This window comes from Durio zibethinus, chromosome 7, assembly GCF_047325235.1.
Source record: "Durio zibethinus cultivar Kanyao isolate XHJ-2024 chromosome 7, ASM4732523v1, whole genome shotgun sequence".
Classification (NCBI taxonomy): Eukaryota; Viridiplantae; Streptophyta; class Magnoliopsida; order Malvales; family Malvaceae; genus Durio; species Durio zibethinus.
The window spans coordinates 12832594-12853131 of record NC_143168.1 but is presented as its reverse complement, the minus strand read 5'-3'; the positions used below and the strand labels follow the sequence as shown (position 1 = coordinate 12853131).

Sequence of the window (20538 nt, the reverse complement as noted above, 5' to 3'; positions counted from 1 at the left end):
AAAAATCAGCTTTCTTTCCCTACTACCTAAACATTATCTCTATCAAAATCAACAATGTAATTGCTGAAGAAAACTGCATCCATATGCCCAAATATCTCTCCATCGCTCTCACGTACACATTACCAAACAGCCGTGCCCACCATAACTAGAATATCCCTCTATTCATAATAAATTCATAATAAAAATATGATACAGTAATATAACATAAAAATAATATAAAAATAATATATAATAAAATAAAATATATTATAATACTTTATTAATACCTCATTAATAATAAATTTTTTAATTTATATATATTTATTTTAAAAATTAATATTTATTTATTAATAAATTATTATTATTTTATTTATAAATAATGTAAGACAATATATCATATATAAATTTTTTAAACAAATTACGGGATCTACAATGATATACGACTTTGAAAGGGGCCACCTCACTCTCCACCAAATGCCATTTCTCTCTCTCCCTTAAACATATGTTTCTGTCTTCATACTCCAAAATGAACATCTCATCTCCACCGACTAGTGCTTTTCTCTTCACCTCTCTTTCTCTCCCTTTCCTATCACCATTTCTGTCTTCTTCTTTACTTCTACTCTTTCTCTTCCCTTCTTCACTTTAATTAAATCAAATCCAAGGCAATTGAGCTCTTGAAACTACTACCTTCTTACCATGAGTAAGCTTGTTGTGGAAGTGCTTGAAGCCTATGATCTCATGCCCAAAGATGGTCAGGGTTCTGCGAGTCCGTTTGTGGAAGTAGAATTTGATGAGCAACGTAAAAGGACTCAAACCAAGCACAAAGATCTTAACCCTTCTTGGAATGAAAAGCTTGTTTTCAATGTAAACAACCTCGGGGATGTAGCAAACAAGACCATTCATGTGACTGTGTACAATGATAGAGAAGGCAACCATGGTCACCATAATAATTTTCTTGGTCGAGTCAGGATTTCAGGCGTTTCTGTCCCGTTGTCTGAGTCTGATTCCAGTGTCCAACACTATCCCCTTGATAAACGTGGCCTTTTTTCTCATATCAAAGGTGATATTGCATTGAAAATTTATGCCGTGCATGATGGAGCTTCTCACAACGGAGAGCCGGTACATGCTACTCCTACTAGTATTCCTGGAACTGAAGAAACGTCCCCTTTTCAAGAACCCCAATTCCCAGAAACTCCATTTCAGGAAATCAACACTAACAATTTCGATGATGAGATCAAGGTAGAAGAAAAGAAGAACAAGAAAAAGAAAGAACAAGAAGTGAGGACTTTTCACTCTATAGGGACTGGAACTGGGGGTCCTCCGCCAGCTGCTCCGCCTCCAACGTCTACTGGGACGGGATTCACAGCAATGATGGAAAAGGCACCAGTGGTGGAGACCAGAGCAGATTTCGCTAAAGCAGCACCGCCGGGCGTAATGCATATGCAGATGCCAAGGCAAGAGTTCCTGTTGGTCGAAACTAGTCCACCTGTGGCAGCTCGTTTGCGATACAGAGGAGGTGACAAGACTTCAAGCACTTATGATTTGGTGGAGCAGATGCATTACTTGTTCGTAAATGTGGTTAAGGCAAAGGATCTTCCTGTAATGGATATTTCAGGAAGCCTTGATCCTTATGTTGAAGTGAAGCTTGGGAACTACAAAGGCCAGACCAAACACTTGGAGAAGAATCAAAACCCGGTATGGCACCAAATCTTTGCTTTCTCAAGGGAAAGGCTGCAATCAAATTTGCTTGAAGTAATTGTGAAAGATAAGGATTTTGGCAAGGATGATTTTGTTGGCAAAGTTGTTTTTGATGTTTTAGAAATACCTCTTCGAGTTCCACCAGATAGTCCATTGGCTCCTCAATGGTACAGATTGGCAGACAAGAAAGGGGACAAGGTTAAAGGTGAAATTATGCTGGGAGTTTGGATGGGAACACAAGCTGATGAATCATTTCCAGAGGCATGGCATTCTGATGCACACAACATTAGCCCCTCTAACCTCGCTAATACACGATCAAAGGTTTATTTCTCTCCCAAGCTGTATTACCTTAGAATTCATGTCATGGAAGCTCAAGACCTAGTCCCACATGAAAAAGGCCGACTACCGTCTCCATATGTGAAGGTAATAGTTGGTAATCAGATTAGACCTACAAAGCTACTAGAGCGAACCATAAATCCAGTTTGGGATGATCAGCTTATGTTTGTTGTGTCTGAGCCTTTTGAGGATTACATAATTATTTCTGTTGAGGATAGGGTTGGAGCTGGAAAAGATGAGGTTTTAGGGAGGGCGATGATTCCAATTAGAGATGTGCCTCAAAGATTAGAAACTACTAAGCCTCCAGATCCCCGCTGGCTTAGTCTGCTCAAGCCATCAGTGGCAGAAGGGGAGGGTGAAAAGAGGAAAGAAAAATTCTCAAGCAAGATCCTCCTACGTGTTTTTCTAGAGGCAGGGTACCATGTTCTTGATGAATCCACACATTTTAGCAGTGATCTCCAGCCATCATCAACGCACCTTAGGAAGCAACGCATTGGAATTCTTGAACTTGGGATTTTGAGTGCAAAGAATTTGCTTCCTATGAAGATCAAAGATGGTAAGATGACAGATGCATATTGTGTGGCTAAGTATGGGAACAAATGGATTAGGACTAGAACTCTTCTTGATACTCTGTCTCCTAGATGGAACGAGCAGTATACTTGGGAAGTTTATGACCCTTGTACTGTAATTACCATTGGTGTGTTTGACAATTCCCATATCAATGGAAGCAAAGATGATGCAAGGGATCAAAAGATTGGGAAGGTGAGAATTCGGCTATCAACACTTGAAACTGATCGTGTTTATACTCATTACTATCCATTGTTGGTTCTTACACCTTCTGGTTTAAGGAAGCATGGTGAACTTCAATTGGCGTTGAGGTTCACATGCACAGCTTGGGTTAACATGGTGACTCAATATGGTAGGCCATTGCTTCCCAAGATGCACTATGTCTTTCCTATACCACCTAGGCACATGGACTGGCTGCGCCACCAAGCAATGCTGATTGTGGCAGCAAGACTGCAAAGAGCAGAGCCACCACTGCGGCGGGAGGTGGTTGAGTACATGTTGGATGTGGATTACCATATGTGGAGTCTCAGAAGAAGCAAAGCGAATTTCCACCGCATAATGTCACTTCTTTCGGGGGTTACTGCTGTTTGCAAGTGGTTTAATGATATATGCTATTGGAGAAACCCAATCACAACATGTCTGGTCCATGTTTTGTTCTTGATACTTGTTTGCTACCCAGAACTAATATTGCCTACAATTTTCCTCTACCTATTTGTGATTGGGATATGGAACTACCGGTTCAGACCAAGACATCCCCCTCACATGGATGCCCGGCTTTCACAAGCAGACAATGCACATCCAGACGAGCTGGATGAGGAGTTTGACTCATTTCCAACAAGCAGACCATCAGATATTGTAAGAATGAGATACGACAGGCTCAGAAACATCGCAGGCAGGGTGCAGACGGTAGTTGGAGATTTGGCAAGCCAAGGGGAAAGGGCTCAGGCAATACTAAGCTGGCGTGATCCAAGAGCAACTGCAATCTTCATCATCTTTTCCTTGATCTGGGCTGTGTTCATTTATGTTACCCCATTCCAAGTGGTGGCCGTTCTATTTGGGCTCTACTGGCTCCGCCATCCTCGCTTCAGGAGCAAGATGCCTTCGGTGCCTGTCAACTTCTTCAAAAGATTACCATCCAAGTCAGACATGCTACTATGAGGAAGGAAGCTTCTATCATTAGTTTATCATTCGTTTAATCAGTTTGTGAATAAGACGATTCAGTAAACAACTTCACAGGATCATAGCATAAGATAGGGAGAGAAAAGCAGCTACGCGCTTTCTCGCTTGCTCCACTACCTCATATTAGAATCTCACTTTTCCTGCTTTGGCTGGATATGCACTTCTCAGCTTTCTTCAGATTCATCTATGGAACCCACCATTATTTTTAGCTACTACTCAAGATTTTGATGAGCTATAATCTGTGTACTTAATGAATGTAAGCAAATGTCCCCCTATCACTGGTTAAATACTCGTAATTCGTATATTCATATTATTTTTATATAAAAATTACATATCAAAATTTATAATTTTTGTTAAAATTTTAACACGTCACTTTTATTTTTTTATATTATTTTTTAATCGTGTCACTTTTTATGTTTTAATTTGCAAGATATAGCTGAAAAGTAGTAAAAACGGTAGAGGAATTGTAGGCCTCTGTCTGCAAGTTTTGCAAGTTCGGTTATAATAAACCATAAATGTTATACGAGAGTTCTCTAATTGAAGAACATTGTACGCAGCAAAATCTTTCAAATCTCATTGGCACTTGTGTCAAAAAGTTGCATTGGTACAAAAAAAAAATTCTGTTTAGGCAATTCTGACATGGGAATCCTCCAAATCCAAAAACAGAATATAATGGTTTCTAGGACAAAATTCATTTTGACAACAAAGTCCTAAATTCTAGATGCATTATTACAGCTACAATCACCAAAAAGCTGACAAGGATTCCAACGAGCAGAGCCATATCAACAATACCCCAGCCGCCCAGGGCCCAGTCCTGCTTATTCTTTAGCCCCAAGGTAATGCTGTTCTCAACCTGTTTGTTCTCATGGTTCCTTCGCTGCCTCAGTAACCAGCTAATCAGATTTTTTCTGTTTCGATCTTCCATCCAACTATCATTCCTGGAAACCGTGCACTCTTCCAATCTATCCTGTCCTCTACAGCTGTCTGGTCCACAGGAGCAAGGTCCTGGCTTCTTTGAACATGCACAACTCTCATACTGATTGGAGCAAGGAGAACGTATCTCCTGAATAGACACTTTCTCTGGAGACATTTTCACATTTGCTTGGGTGAGAGTCTCAATCACTTCTCCAAACACCGACCATCTTCCCACGGATGTTATCTTCACAATAGCTGAAGTACCCAACATACTTTCTGGAGCAATTACAAGAACCTGCACATATCCCTTCGTATGGCCAACCTTGGATAATGAAGTGAATACGAGCTAGATATTAGCACACTAGACAAAGCCTTTAGATAAAGTGAAAAGTTGTAATTGGAATATTCAGTAAAAAGTTGAAGTATGAATCGGATTTTCACAACTGGCTTCATGTGCAAACAAGCTAGATATTAGCATGCACTGAAAAATGCATTTAGATAAACTCTTAGCACATAAAATGCCAAGTAATAGTTTAAAATATCCAGTAAATCAGTAGACCATGAACTGGTTTTGAACAGAGAAATTATACAACTAGCTTCAGCAATTGTTTAAGAGAGTGAAACAGAGACGACTAACAATACTTGCCAAAATGTTTTAACATGACTTTCAAAATAAAAAGGAAAAAGAAATTTTCACACCTTGCATTCCATCAAATCCAACAAAAAAGGGAAAGCAAAATGGATCCAGAGTAAATCAACTAACACTGAACTGGCTTCCAAGGAGCAGTTTATTTCTAACCAAAAATTGAAGCAATCAAGTTCACCAGAGAGCAAGACACCGGGACTACAAATGCATTAATATGCCATCCCAATGCAACTTAACAAATGAGTTGTGACCCACAACCATCGGACAATAAATCTAGTTTACACTGAAATCTAGTTGCTTAAACTAGTGCCACAACATAGGATGAAAAGGAAGCATACAGAAGTGCAAAAGTTAATTTTATCAATTGCAAATATTCGTACCAAGTGAATTCCATCAGTTGCAATTTCAGTAATCCATATTCTTTCAACTCTTCCTTCCATTCCATTGTATGGTGCAAAAGCTTCAAAAATAGAAGTTAATTCACGGCTCCGATTCTTCACTATAGTACTTGGGACCTTTTTCATCCTTGCAGCAGGTGTCCCTAGTTTTAGAAAGATCACACGCATGAACTTAACTGACTACAGCTAGGAGCACATAAACAACTAGTATTTACATTGGCAAAGCAAGCTGCCAATAGTTTGTTTAACAAAGAGGTTTAGAATCATAAAGTTAAGCTATGTCTTGATATCACAATTTTTTGGAGTGATACATTGAGATTTAAATTTACATCCACAAATCTAGAATCTGTGTACCATTTCTAAAATGGATTTATCAGAATCAAATGCAGCTAAATACTGGAACAAACACCTTATTTATATAAACTTGCTACTTCTTGGTGTAACAAAACTTGGAAAGCTAGATGCAAAATATTCTAAATGTATTAGCACAAATCCATGATCTTTAAAAAATTTAAAATGAAACATGATCTACAAAGAATTTTGAAGAGACATTAAGAAATCCCAACTAAAAAAACCAAGATTAGAAACGAGCAAATACTCCATGAAATTTTAAACAGATTCCATCACACTGACAGAGAGAATTTCAACATTACATCATTTGTAGTTTTGTTTTGCATAAGAACTACTAAAAAATTGCCAAGGTGACTTCACTCCAACAAAAAAAGGACAAGCTAACGCCATGGGAGCCCTAAGTTCAAATACAAAAAAAAAAAAAAATACTATGCATTTAGTTGTTGAGACTAGAAAAGCAAGTTTTCCATGACAACAGTAAAAAAAGATGCAAATTTGGTAAATCTGAATAAAGAAAAATCACAAGACATGCTCATAAGTTAGATGTTCAAGAAAATGGAATTAGAAAATCTTACTAATCTCCTTATTTAGCATTTTGGGAAAAATATCTAAGAAACTAGTTTTCCTTAATCAAACAAAGCCAAAAGTTTTTCTTCAAAGGGATGCACCTGATTGAGTCCTTCCACACCATAATTCCTGTTAGCGCCTAGAAATTTGAGCTTAAACTTCATCAAGTTTGCGTCCAAGAGTCAAACATTTGAATATCTACCCACAACAGTCTCATTTAATAAGTTCTATCGGGCTTCTCTATCTGGACTAGTCATTGCCAATAGGATACTAATTATACAGTCAGCTCATTGCTCTAAGCTTAAGGAGGAATATTAAAGATGATTTCTGAACCATCTTCCGCCAACAAAAATTATAAACCCTCAAAAGCTTATTACAAGAATCCTTCAACTGCAATGACTCTTCACTTTACTAGATCACAGGCACATTCGACACTTCCTGGATGCATTAAGTTTATACATATACGACATTGAAATCATCAAATTTGGTGCAAAAATTTGCTAAATGCATGACATCCGTGTTTGATACAAACTCCTGTCATCTGGATCCTGAGTCCACGATAGATAGATTATGAGCCTTAGCTCGTTGTTTTGAAATCTTCCTCACTGATACTGTAGAGAAGTTATTGTCTTAGAATTATGAGTGCTCCTTTCCCTTGCTTCTCTATCATTAGATCATTTTCTAAGGGGTTTTAAGTGTTTTGTGATCAAGTTTCTTTTTCGGTGAGGGGGAGAGTTATTGGGTTTTGGGGGGAGGGATTGATGGTGCTAAATCCTGTTGATATAAAGTGCATATTTTTTCCTGTTTTTTACTTAGCAAAACTTGAGTTCAGACCAAATCTCATGGACATAACCGTGGGTCAATATCAATCAGATTTATTTTATACTTTGAGTTCGATAAGGGCTAAATTGTTTGTCCTGCTCTAAACTATAGAAATCATCTTTCACTTACAATTATTTACACATCCAATAGGTCAACTATCTATGTTGTTGAGGCTAATTTGGTAGTTGGAGCTTCATTTATCCTTAAGTCAGTTTGTATTACAGAATTTTTATTACTAACATCTGGATGATTTATCATCTATATCTCACAGAAGACAAATTCTGCAATTAGTTCCAAAATTAATTACTTGTTTATAACAATGCTAAATCTAAATGTCCTGCCCCTTCAACATCAGGTGCTTACATTGGCTTTGCTCAGGGTGGTTTCTAGAACAATTTTTTTACAAAATTAACCAAGGTAGTTCCCTCTGTTGTATTTTTGTTACTAAAGAACCCTGCCTCCTTGACTTAAGGTTTTCCTGTTGCAATGTCCACAGAACTTAAAGCAAAACAAAAATTGATGATGGTAGTGGAAAAGAAATTAAGATATTAAGATAACTGACATGGAGATTGGAAAATGTATTGAAAGCTAAATAAGCCCTAACAATCTGCATTTTCACCTTTTATCCTTGCAGCCGTCCAAGGAATAAAAGCCTTTGGAATAAAAATTTTCCACTTTTAAATTACTCATCAAGGATTTGTCAATCTCTTAAGTTTTCCAGTAAACAGAAGAAGCTGCCTAGGACACCGAAATATAGCTGAATGATTGCCACAAAAACAGAAGTGCTTAAATGGATGCTTAAGCAATGATGTATGAATATCAAGAAATTAACGAGCTCCAATAGAAATATAACAGCATATGCCTTGCAAGTGGCCTTAGAAGAAAATAATTCGTAAACAAAAGAAAGATTAAGTTTTTATTGAGATAAAGTTGACAATAGAAAAAACATGTAAAAAATTGTAACAAAGAAGCTGCAGCAATAAAAAACAAACATACCAGGTCTAGGATAGAACTGAGATATATGAACTTGTGGGAACTTGTATTCCTTAACAAGGTTAACTGTTTGAGCAAAATCTTCATCAGTCTCACCTGAAATGACCCAAAAATGAGCATCATTCAATTAAAAACCATAAACTAAATCTTTAAACAGCTTACAAGAGTAAACGTTCTTATAAGATCCTCAAAATATTTGTGATGTGGTATTTCCTGCCTATAAGAGGTGTCCATGGGCCTGATTTGGGAGGGCTTTGTAGCCAAATTTCGGCCCTGGCCTTAAAGAGCTTTACCAAGCCCATAGACCTGGAATAGACCACCAGTGCATGGGTTGGCTGCCTACCCATGCTGCAAGCTCCAACCTCTTTCAGCTAAGATTTTAAGACCCTAACAAAGCTGAATTCATTATTTTATTAAATAGACAATGTATTTTCATTTAAATTTATTAAAACATCAACTATTAATATAAAACTACATGTACTGTTTTAATAATAAAACTTCATGTTCATGGGTGGGCCAAGACTAGCTCTCTAATGTTTGTGCCAAAATGAAGTATGGTCGATGGGCGGCAAACTCTAGCCTGAAGTTCTTATATTAAAATAAATTATTTTTTATTAATATTATCATTTTTATTTTAAAATTAAATCTAATTAAATAACATTATTTATTCAAGGAAATAATAACTTGTACTGGCTTGATTCTGGGCTTGGGCTAAAAATCCTTGCTCAGCCCTGCCCAAAGCAGGCCAGGCTTGCAGAACTGGGCAGCCACACAGGCCCAAAGACAAGGCAGTATCCTAAAGAATTTCCATTAGTAGAAAATTCCAATTAGTTCTGAAATGATGAGAGATACTAAGAGCCTATTTACTTTTGAAAATTATTTTATATTCTCCATCTCCATTTTTACTATAGATGCAGGCAATGAAATAAGGTAAAATACTCCAGTAGAAAACCCTTGCTTTTCTAATTTTCTAGAAAACAAGACACCTAATTTTAATTTATTTTATTGTTCAATCAATATTTAGTTATTTGCCTTATTTGATTGATCATAGTTAGAGTAAAACTGGACATAGAAAATGGAAAATATTTTCCAAAAGTAGAGGTGCCTATTGCCTAGACAAACTCAAATCTTGTTTGCAGAAGACATGAAAAGAATTTAGCATCACAAAAGGCCCTAAATAATCTTTTAGTTTTTCAGCATATATATATATATATATATAAATATATATAGCGAGAGAGAGAGAGAGAGAGAGAGAGAGAGAGAGACATACACACACACACATGCATAGCATCAAGGAAGAAAGAGAAAAGGAGACAACAAAATAAGCATACTAACCAGGAAACCCACATATTATATCAGTTGCAACCTGCATGCCTGGCACAAGTTCAGTCAAGGTATCTACCACAGTCCTAAACTCGCTCACAGTATATTCCCGATTCATTTCCTGAAACAATCGAACAATATACAGTAAGACAATTATCATTCAGGAGAAATTTCAGGCATTTAACTACATTAAGTACAAATTTTATTGATTTATTTTAGTTAATAAATAACAACTTATTGTCATTAGCCAAAATTAAGCAACGGGAATGTGATCAATTTTAGACTTACGGTCAAGATAGCATCACTCCCTGATTGAACTGGTACGTGAAGAAAGGAATATACACAAGGATGACGTAAAACATCTGCTATCTCTTTCAGGTGCTCCAAGATAAAAGGAGGATTGGTCATCCCAATTCGTAGCATTGTGCTCCCATCAGGAGGAAGTTCCACAACAATGGCATTCAACAAAATTGGTAGGTTAACCCCAATGTCACGACCTACAAAATTTTGTAACCTATAAGCACAATCTCCGTATATGTGTCCATATATATGTAAGCAACTGTTAATCCTTATGCACGTAAGTGTGTATTTAATGTTTTCCACTTTAGACACTGGGAGAACAGGACTCCTATATCTAAAGTTTCTTTGGCATCACGGGCAGCCAGGCATAATACTAAGATACCATATGCTCCAGTATCTTCACTGCTCAACCATATCTCCTTGACCCCATCAGCTATAACAGATTTCACACGCCCAACCTACATTGAGATGATGTTAATAAAATTGAACCAAACAGTAAAAAATGTAGTCATCCAGCTTCGTAACTTACAAGACTGTCAACAGTGTAGCTCCCTAAGTGACCACGAGCATGCTTTGTCTTGCAATAAGTGCAAGCACCTAAACAACCAACATTAATTGGAAGAATCTCGACAAACTTGTTCTTTCTGACCTGATATACAATAAATAACTTTGAGTTAAATTTATCTTAAGAATAAGAAAACCAATTATTAGCCATTAAACACTATTTGCATTCAGACACTGTCAAAGCTAAAGAACACAATGCTTCTTTATTTCAATTGTATCTTATTTCAATTGCTTCTTTCACTATCACCTATTCTACTGAATTTTCTCTCCCCTTCTCTAGCAATCTCTCCCCAATAAGCAATTGCTGTAATTGTATTTTTCTAATAAATCAATCTACACATTTATCTATGTGTTTCATCTATGTAGGTAGGTGGTATTAGACTCTAGTCGGTAATTAAAGAAACATAACCAATACAAAAATTATAGGAAAGCAATTGGAACTACAATAATCCACATTTTATACCTTAGGAAGGTCCAGTGCAGGCAAGGTCTTGCGGTTCAAAAGCCGCACCTCATGCCCTTTCAGGGTCTCTTCTACAACTTCAACCACACGGTCAATTTGCTGGACTCCAACTATACTGACCCCTTCTAGCTCTTTCAGATCTCGACTTCCTTGAGGAACACACCCAGCAACCACCAATGGCTTATTTGCACTTTTACACCTTGTTATTAACGTGTTCATAGCTGACTGACTTGGAGATTTCACTGTGCATCTGCAAAACAGACCAAAAACACCATTTTAATTATTAAAAATACATAAGCATTGGTAACATAAGGAAAGTGTTTGAAGGAAATAAATGGGAAAAGTGTGTCAAAGAAGAAGTGTAAAGAAGTAAGTTTACACAACTGTTAAAAGAAAGAGAATATAGTGGAATGGAAAAAGATGTGAGATAGTTGTTTGAAGTTACCAGAATTTTTTTAAAAAATTATTTTAGTGTAAAATGCTCTAACAACTTTTAAATATTATAATACTATATTGTCTTAATATCGAATTTCAAGGTCATTTCTGGCATATTATGGAAAATTTTACTTAGTTTTGAAAACACCCATGAGGTTTCTTCAATAAATGGTGAAACTAAGATTATGTCAAATATTCAGAATTTATAAAACTTTAGTTAATGCAGACACACAGAGGCAACATGCAGCCTAAGTGGCAGGGACTTTGTTTTCTCCCCATCTACCCACCCCCCTGTTTTCTACTCCATTATTTTCCTTTTCTTTTTCTTTGTACATCTCACAATGGCTAGCTAGAGGAAGCAAAACTTCCTAATGCTAAGATACCAAATACACGAGTGCAAGATTCAGTTAAGTCTCCTCTAATACTAACAGCTTTAGCAGCAGGCACAATGCGTATGAAACTGGAGATCCGTTAGACATTTTGGTCATTTGTAAGTTGGAGACCCAAGTAATTGTAACTTGGGTATTTATCTTGGTTGGGAACCTATTCGTGGCAAGGAAGGTCAACCAGCCATCTGTTAATGAAGAGTGTGTCCCTGATAGCCAAAGTTGTCCACTGACATTGTCTACCTAAATTGATGCATCAATTACTAATAGAGATAAACTAACCATACAAGATTTTCTTCTAACCAATATAAAAGGACAGCCATTCAGTGGCATATGCTTGTAATAAAGCAGGCTAAATGGGTGGAAAGTTGCTCATTAGAAGGAAAAAGATATAAGCATAAATGTCAAACATAGGAGAGATAAAATTCTAGGGATGCAGCAAAGAAACAGCATACCTAACAAGGATTATTAAGAAGCACAAAGCTTTAGACACCATCATATACATATTCACTTCGAAAATAAGTCTCCTAGGGTTCATTCAAACTGTTATATCCAAAGCATTCAAAAAATTTTCCCACCCTCCACCCATCCTTCATTTATTCTCTTTTCCATCTTGTGTGTGCTGTTACAATTGATTCCCACATCAACAGATTTGTATGCCCTTAATATAATTTAGTTAAATATCTGTCTTTGAAGATATATGCATTCTGCTGATAGTGAATTGGCTGTAACATGTAGCCACCTCTCCTTACAAATATTGGTGTGTTTTAGACACACAAGGATGTTACAATCTTGGCTGTAACATGTGGCCACATCTCCTTACAAATATTGGTGTGTTTTAGACACACAAGGATGTTACAATCTTGTCCAACATTTTTAAATCTTGCATGGACACTGACAAACGGTTTCAGCTTATTTTTGCCTAAACAACTTACATATCAGTTTGCTGTCACACAATTCTTGTGTGTATATATATATATATATATATATAAATATATGCAAATGTTTATCATTTCCATAGTTCGTTCACTATATGCAGTAAATCTAGGGCAAGGATACATAAACTCGATCCTTAAAAGATTTAAATCAAATGTCACATAGCCATGTCTTGTTGTTCTAAATTTTGAAAGTTGCACTCTCAATGCCATTTGTTTATGGGACAAACCACAAGACTCATGTTCATGCTAATTGATCAAATTTGTTTTGTCTGAGAGTGTTTCCTGGATGAAGAAAGAAATGCTAATTTGCAGCAACTTTCCTTTTCTCTTTCATTCTTTAAATTAATAGCATTTTTACTTCAGTATTTAGATTGCTACATATCCATCCAATTAATACATTGATTGATGTATGATGCAAAGGAGTATTTGCCCTTCTTGTTTTACATCAATGATGATTGCATGATTCTGACTTTTTTTTTTTAATAAATCCGATAAAGAAAAATTGCATTATATGATTGTTGCTGCAAGTAGTCTTAGATTATTATTGCACCAAAACGATCTGCACATATTAAAGATTTGAAGACAAATGAGTAGTTTTTACAAATCTCAGTCATTCCTTAGCCATTTAATGCCTCTGAGGAAAATAGACATATGAACACACTCCAAAATAAGCAATATAACTCAATGAATCATTACTTATCAGCAACCACATGCGGAATGAAACAGGTAGAGGATGAAATATATTGCAAATATCTATGCCTCAATTCATAACAAAAGGGAAGCAGATATCCTAGGATATGAAAAAGGTTCAAAAGCTTATACTGGATTAAATAGATGTTTCTCATTTGATAATGCCTACTATCTGTATGATGTCAGACTAGTTCAGGCACCAATCACAAGTGAAAGTACACAATAAGCTTTCTTTTTTAACTCTCCAAGAAACACATCTTCACAATAGATTGGATTATACTCTTTAAGAAAAAGCACTCAATTTAAACCAGAAAATTCTCCAAGACATCTATTTCTATAATTCTGATATTCCAATAATTTATAGTAAGATATCAAAAGCAACTGTTTTTATTATCTATAACAAATGGTGATCAGATTTTATCAGTCTTTCCCTCCACCAGTCTTTCCCTCCACCACAAACGACCCAAGCAAGCTGAAGAATTTTTCAAAATTAAGATTTTAGATAAAATAAGGTCACATAATCCTGGATATGCTGAGAGTGACCATTGGAAACAATCCTAAACTCCAGCATTGTTAAATAAGGTGTCTCTGCTCTCAAGCCTTAAAAGCTTATCAGCCTTAGGGTTTCAATGTAGCATCATTGTTATTTTGTATACAGAGTGAAATATGCTCCCCCAAAAAAGAAATTATTTCGCTTACCATTAAAAGAGCCACTTATACATCTTTTCTTAATAAAAATACACGCACACACGCACACAAGCACACAAAATATCCGAACACTAGATTTGTAAGAATCTCTCTATTGATCTGAAAACGTTATGGAAATTCATAGTAAGAGTTAGAAAATTATAATGGATAACCCATAAAAGTTTGGATCTTGATACTGCTCATATCCTTGGGGTTTATGGAGAGATGTAAAATAAGTAATAATAATAATAAAAAAAGAAGTGAGATAAAAGGAGCAAGTTCAACTATTTAAATCATCAGTAGTTAACTGGGAATTTATTAGAAAGTTTTCAAAAGTTCAAAATTGTACCTGCATCAACATTGTTGATATATCCTCCAAATGTCATCAATTTGGGATATATCATAATATGATGAATTTATTATGCTTCAGTTAAAATATTATATTGACTTGTTTCATTTAATATAGGGATACAAGCGTTCAAATCCTTATGAAATTGAGGTCGTGAGAACCTGATATTTTGATGATTTCATAATTGTTAAAACCATGCTATATATGCACTTAGCACTGGTACTAAAAGAATATTAAGAGAATAAGGGTGAAGGCAATCTAGAGAAAGATAATATCAAATTAAATTAATTCAAGGGTGGAAGCCTTACGTATTTATTAGCCAAAGGTCTCCCTCCTCAGGATTGTCTGATATTGCATAGCCAAATGCTGAAAGTTGACCCACCATATATTCACTGTCACTCTGACAAGTGGTCCAAATATCAGAAAAACTAATCTCAAAAATCAAATTGAATATTACACTTAGAACCATGGATGAAAATGAATGAGAAGGATTGCATCCTTATTTTTGTTTCACAAATAAATGTTGAAGCTTGCATATAACATCAGGGTTTAAATTCATTAAATAACATGATATATCACAAAAAACTTTTGTTGGCTAAATAATAGGTTTTCTCCTCATCTTCAATGACTTTCAAGTTTGGACCTCCTCAACATGACAACATTAGTGACTTATATTCTACTGATTCCCTCAATGAAAATTCACACCCGAAACCAACCACAAAGTAATCTGAATCTCAAAGCAATCACATGAGAATTCAAAAGCTTCAAAATTAAAATGATAGCTAGAATGTAGTTCCAGCAATGATTAGTAAAACAAAAACCAAAAAATAAAAAATAAAAGCAATTTCATAAGACATAGGAGCTCAAGGCAGGGTTACAACTATTTTAAGTTTATTATCCATAAATTTCAATCAAATATTCTGAATAAGCATGTAAGACACAAACTCTTGACAAATAAAAGTACTTGAGGGAACAAAAAAAAAAAGAAAGAGCTAGAACGAAGTTCATTGAGAACCTCAAAACTACCCATTGAGCTAATTATTAAACTAAAGAAAAAAAAAACTTGCCTGGTTATGTGAGCAGCCAAAAGTCTTGATATAAATAGTCTGCAACAAAGAATAAAAAATAATTTACTAATGCATAAATAAACATAATCATATTGGGAAGTAAAAAGGGACCTGAGTGCCAGGGATTTTGGGAGTGAATAAAGGAGTGAGAGGGTCATTCATTTGAGAAAACTTGCTGGGTTTGGTTTTATTCTTCTTCCTGGGTTTTACTCCAACTGCATTCAAAGGTAACCTGAACCCAGGAGGAGCTCCACCGCTGCCAACTACCAAATCCTCTATGTCTTCCATTTCCCCCGTTCGTTTCTCTCCACTTCAGGGGCTGGAATAGGAAAAACCAAACCAGGTTTCTCCGGCAAATAGATTTCTTTTCGTTACAAATTTGGCTTTTTGCCTGACTTCGTTCCAAAACCGAAAAGAAGACAAAGACCTAGCTGGGCTTTTCTATCGTCACAGCCCAAGTATTCTGGTGCAATCCCAAGGCTCTATCTTGCCTACCACGACACTGTACAACTACAGTCTAATCCAATATCTAGATCTTCACGGCTAGATCCAGCTCAAACACTAGCCTCATGTGTTCGGTTCATATTCTTGACATAAGCTGCAAGGCTAAGTCCTTACTTGGCAATTGTCGTGCTCGCATATTGGGCCAGATCTATCCTAGTAAGAGTTTTCACTGGGGTGTCAAATCTAGCCTCATCCACGGCTTGGCCTACCACCCGCATGATTAAATCATGCTTGTAAATTGTGCATCCGAAAATATTTGAGTATGATTGGAATAAAATTTTAATTTAGTTCGATTATTAGTAAGTAAAATTTAAATTTAAATAGTTTGATTTATTGAGTGAATAGAATTTAAATATTTAATATCTAATTTGAATAATTAATAAGAATAATTAGATTTTTATATTTTAATATATATATTTTTATTTTAATTAAAAATTTATTATTTTATCTTTAAATATTTTAATTTAAGCTCGAATTCAAATAAAAATAATCGAATTTAAAGTTAAACATGATACTTGAGCTTATTTTTTCTTTGATAAACAAAATTAATTTTTTGAAATCAAATTGTTAGATTTTTATTTTGAATCAAATTCAAACTTAAAAATTTACACTCTATTGAGATCGAATGAAATTTCCAACAATAAACTCGAACTTCTTACATATTAGTTTAATACTACTCTGCTTGATTGCATTCTTAGTACTAACAAAGAAGAAAAAAAGAGAAAAATAAGCAAAAGGGAAAAAAAAGATAAAAAGTAAAGAAAAGAAAAATAAAATGTCAACTTTTGAGAAAAAAAAAAAAGAAACTTTAAGCTTATCTAAAACATATAGATTATAGAAGAAAAAAATTTTAAAAAAAAAATTGATATCAAATAAAGAAAAAAGAATTGAATATCTACATGTGTGTGTGTGATGGTTTCCATTCGTTTTCATTATTTTCCATTCAAAAAAACAAAATATTTGTCCTTGTAATTCAATATTTCTTAAGATCCCTTTGATATGTCAAAATCAAAGAGAATCGTAGTCAATTAAATGATGATTTTATTCTTCCCGACCTTTTGTTTTTATTTTCTATGACATAATATAATATGAAGATAATATTATAAATGATCTTAAATTCTAATAAAATATTTAATATAATATTTTTATTTTAAATATTTTTATATGATATATAGATTATTAATTTTTTAATTACTCTAATAATTGAAAGATTAATTGTTTGTTAGGTATCATCATTTGAAATTAATCACGATAGAAATAAATATCATATTAATTATCAAATTTATAATTTAAGTATTATATTAAAGATTTTTAAAATTAATATATCAAATTAAATATTTCATTATAATTTAACAATTATTAATAATATTAACCTTTTAACATTCTTGTATAATACCAAACTTTATAAGCAGTCAATAAGAAAAAGTATTTTACAATCAGACCATAAAGGAAAAAAAAAATGCTTAGCTTGGCTTTATTATCCCGCCAATATTACTAAATCGTTTTTATAAGAAAACCATTCTGTTAAGTCTATAACATTTTAGTCAATAACAATCCAATGTAAAATTTACTGTTCAATAAAATCTTGACTTGTCATCTCAATTATAGGTATAATGTTCAATATTTCTTTTGTTTATGTTTCTCTTCAACAAAATTTCTTCCATTTGTGTTTTTTTATTTTCTTTCATTTTGGCTAGTTTTTCTTTTTCCTTTTTGTTCATTAAGATTTAGGACTTTGTTGGAGATATAATCCTTTCATCTCAAAATATTTGTCATGCATTAATTTTCATGAGGATTAAGAAAAAAGTTTTGACTTTAATGTATTTAATATTAAATTTAAAAATTTTTTCATCAAATTAAAGTTTCATGATTTTTAATGTCAAAAAATAAAAAAAAATCATAAAAAATAATTTTAAAATATAAAAAATAAGCATTTTTTATGTTCAAAAAAAGAAATAGGATATAATTTTGAAATATCCCCCCCACCCCAAAAAAAAGAGATGGACAAGGAAAATGGGATAGAGGGAGTAATAATTTAGAGACAATTTTAACTGTTTTCATAATAAGAGTGATAACGGTTTGGATTAGATTGAATTCGATTTGATTTTTTTTTATAATGTATATAATTATAAATTTTTAAAATTTGATCTAATCCAAACCGAATTTTCATTTGATCTAATCCGAATCAAATTTTACTATTTTAGTTGGATTCATCAATTTTTAAAATTAATTTTTTTTATATATTATTTTTATATAATTTTTAATATATTTAAATAAAATTAGGTATAAAATAATTATTTTTATTTTATAAAAATTTAAATATATATAAAAACTAATAAAAATATATAATTCGATTCGATTTTTCTTTTTAATTTTTCACTTCCTAATACAAAATCCAATCCAAACCTAATTATTAATGCATCATAAATGTAGCATTTGTCATTATTGTGGTGCCGAACTTACAAAGTCCAATGAGGACAAGAGGAAACAGGATTAATATGTATGCAACACAAATGATATTTGGTCTTGTAAATTATGCTCGGAGAGGCAAGGAAGAGAATTTGTAAAACAGAATAGTATTAATATGTATGCAACATCAATGATCAGCCCAACTACTTCATTGTCTAGCAGTGATGACCCATATTCTAGCTGCAGTATGTATCTATCTCTTTTTTATTACTTAATTTGTTTCCATTTCATATCAAGCTAAGTGTTTTACATTTTTGTATTCTGTTCCATCAGGTGATTTTTTGGTTGATATAAACTCATATGATCGTTAAGTGTCATTCTTTTCAATTGTGGTGTTGTTATATTACTAATCATTATGAACTGGAGTCTTGTTATTATATATGTGTGAGTATATACATATATTTGTGTATTTATTTATATTTTATATTTTTCAGGGGTGAGTATGACCAAGAGGTTGGTTAAAAAAATAGTCATGGGGAGCTCAATTGTCTGCCAAATGGCCAATTGCAGCACCTGAGATCAGAAGGCCCTAAGAAGAGAATTGATAGGGCAAATGGTTCAAAAAATAGTCATGGGAAGCTCAATTGTCTGCCAAATGGCCAATTGCAGCACCTGAGATCAGAAGGCCCTAAGAAGAGAATTGATAGGTCAAATACGATGACAGAAAACAACTTGAGGGATAAGAAAAATAGGAATGATATGGACATAGTGAAAGATACTGAGATAACAGAAGCTAGTAATGATCAAGATGCAAAAAAAAAAAAAAAAACTATTGAAAATTCTCCTAGATCCTTTGACAATGAATGTGGAGCTTGTCAGTTTATTAATGGTGAAATCGATACTCAAATTTGGGAAGCTCCAGAATCTGACGATCGAGAGGACGACTTGGAGGGTGCTGTGGCTGATGATGATGATGATGATGATGATGATGATGAAGAATGTGGAGATGGCCCAAAATGGGGAAAGCCAAATTCCTTAGTCCTATTAAAGATGAAAGCAATGGAAGCTACAGGTTTAAAGAGGAAAAACAAAGGGCAATGGAAGAGGTGACGAATGGGAAGTTCAAAGCTATTATCCGTCAACTTCTTAAATTTGTGTTGACTCAATTAATTAAAATTTTTTTAAAAAAAATTTTGAGCTGAAGTTATACGATAATCAATTATTTGGATTATATCAGATATATGATTTATAATAATCTGTTTTAAATTATTATACATATCTTATCTTGATTTAAAAATTAAAAAAAATTATCTAATTTTTCGTATCAAAAAAATATACATATAGTTTTGTTGAATGAACATATTAGAGCACACATGAAAGTCAACATTTAGCATGCTTTATTTGAAAACACATTTTTTTAGGTTAGCAAAGCTATTGCTATTATAGGATTTTTGTCTCTTCAACCCAGTAAATTAATGTTTGTCTGCAGCCAATTAATCAAGGACATGCTCATAAGCACATGCAAACTAAGTACAAGAATCAAAGGCTGTTATTAATTCAGGGAGTACTTGGTCAGTCCTCTAGTGGGTTGTCTTCATTCAGTTCACTAGATGAGGTACTTGGCAAAACTGAACTCTGCTTTTGTAATACGGAAGTATGCAACTGTATTTTTCTGATCGTTGACCCATAAACAGGAAAAAGGTCTTCTGAAATCTCTAATTGAGATGACAGATATGTGCCATCCCAATGTGATTTCGGTGGAGAAAACTGTTTCCCGCGATGTTCAAGAGTGTATCCTCGCCAAAGGAATCACACTGGTGTTTGACATGAAGCTACATCGTCTAGAGAGATTTGCACGTTATACTGGCTCGCCAATCATACCATCTGATACTTTGATGAATCTAACGTTTAAGAAAATGAATCCTTTAAGCAGTGTGATTCCTTTCATATAGAAAAGTTTGTTGAGGAACAT

At 34.1% G+C, this 20538-nt stretch overlaps 2 protein-coding genes across 3 annotated transcripts; one reads left to right on the top strand and one right to left on the bottom strand.

Annotated features, from left to right (window-relative positions):
* Positions 1-407: 407 nt before the first annotated feature.
* Positions 408-3971, top strand: LOC111276756 (C2 calcium/lipid-binding plant phosphoribosyltransferase family protein). The gene has a single exon (XM_022862539.2). The coding sequence runs from the start codon at positions 676-678 to the stop codon at positions 3736-3738; it is 3063 nt and encodes a 1020-aa protein (XP_022718274.2). The 5' UTR covers positions 408-675; the 3' UTR covers positions 3739-3971.
* A 335-nt stretch (positions 3972-4306) lies between these two features.
* Positions 4307-16280, bottom strand: LOC111276755 (Methylthiotransferase). Of its 2 annotated transcripts, none has more exons than XM_022862537.2 (11): positions 15765-16280; positions 15654-15692; positions 14895-14986; positions 11102-11351; positions 10604-10723; positions 10457-10532; positions 10063-10271; positions 9787-9895; positions 8455-8547; positions 5701-5861; positions 4307-4996 (listed from the first exon to the last, which is right to left on the bottom strand). In XM_022862537.2, exons 1-11 carry the CDS (start codon positions 15939-15941, stop codon positions 4451-4453), a joined length of 1872 nt encoding a protein of 623 aa, XP_022718272.2. In that variant the 5' UTR covers positions 15942-16280; the 3' UTR covers positions 4307-4450. The 2 variants fall into 2 exon arrangements, with proteins under 2 accessions (XP_022718272.2, XP_089619624.1); XM_089763498.1 differs by having other exon boundaries at positions 9799-9895; positions 15765-16058.
* Positions 16281-20538: the final 4258 nt, after the last annotated feature.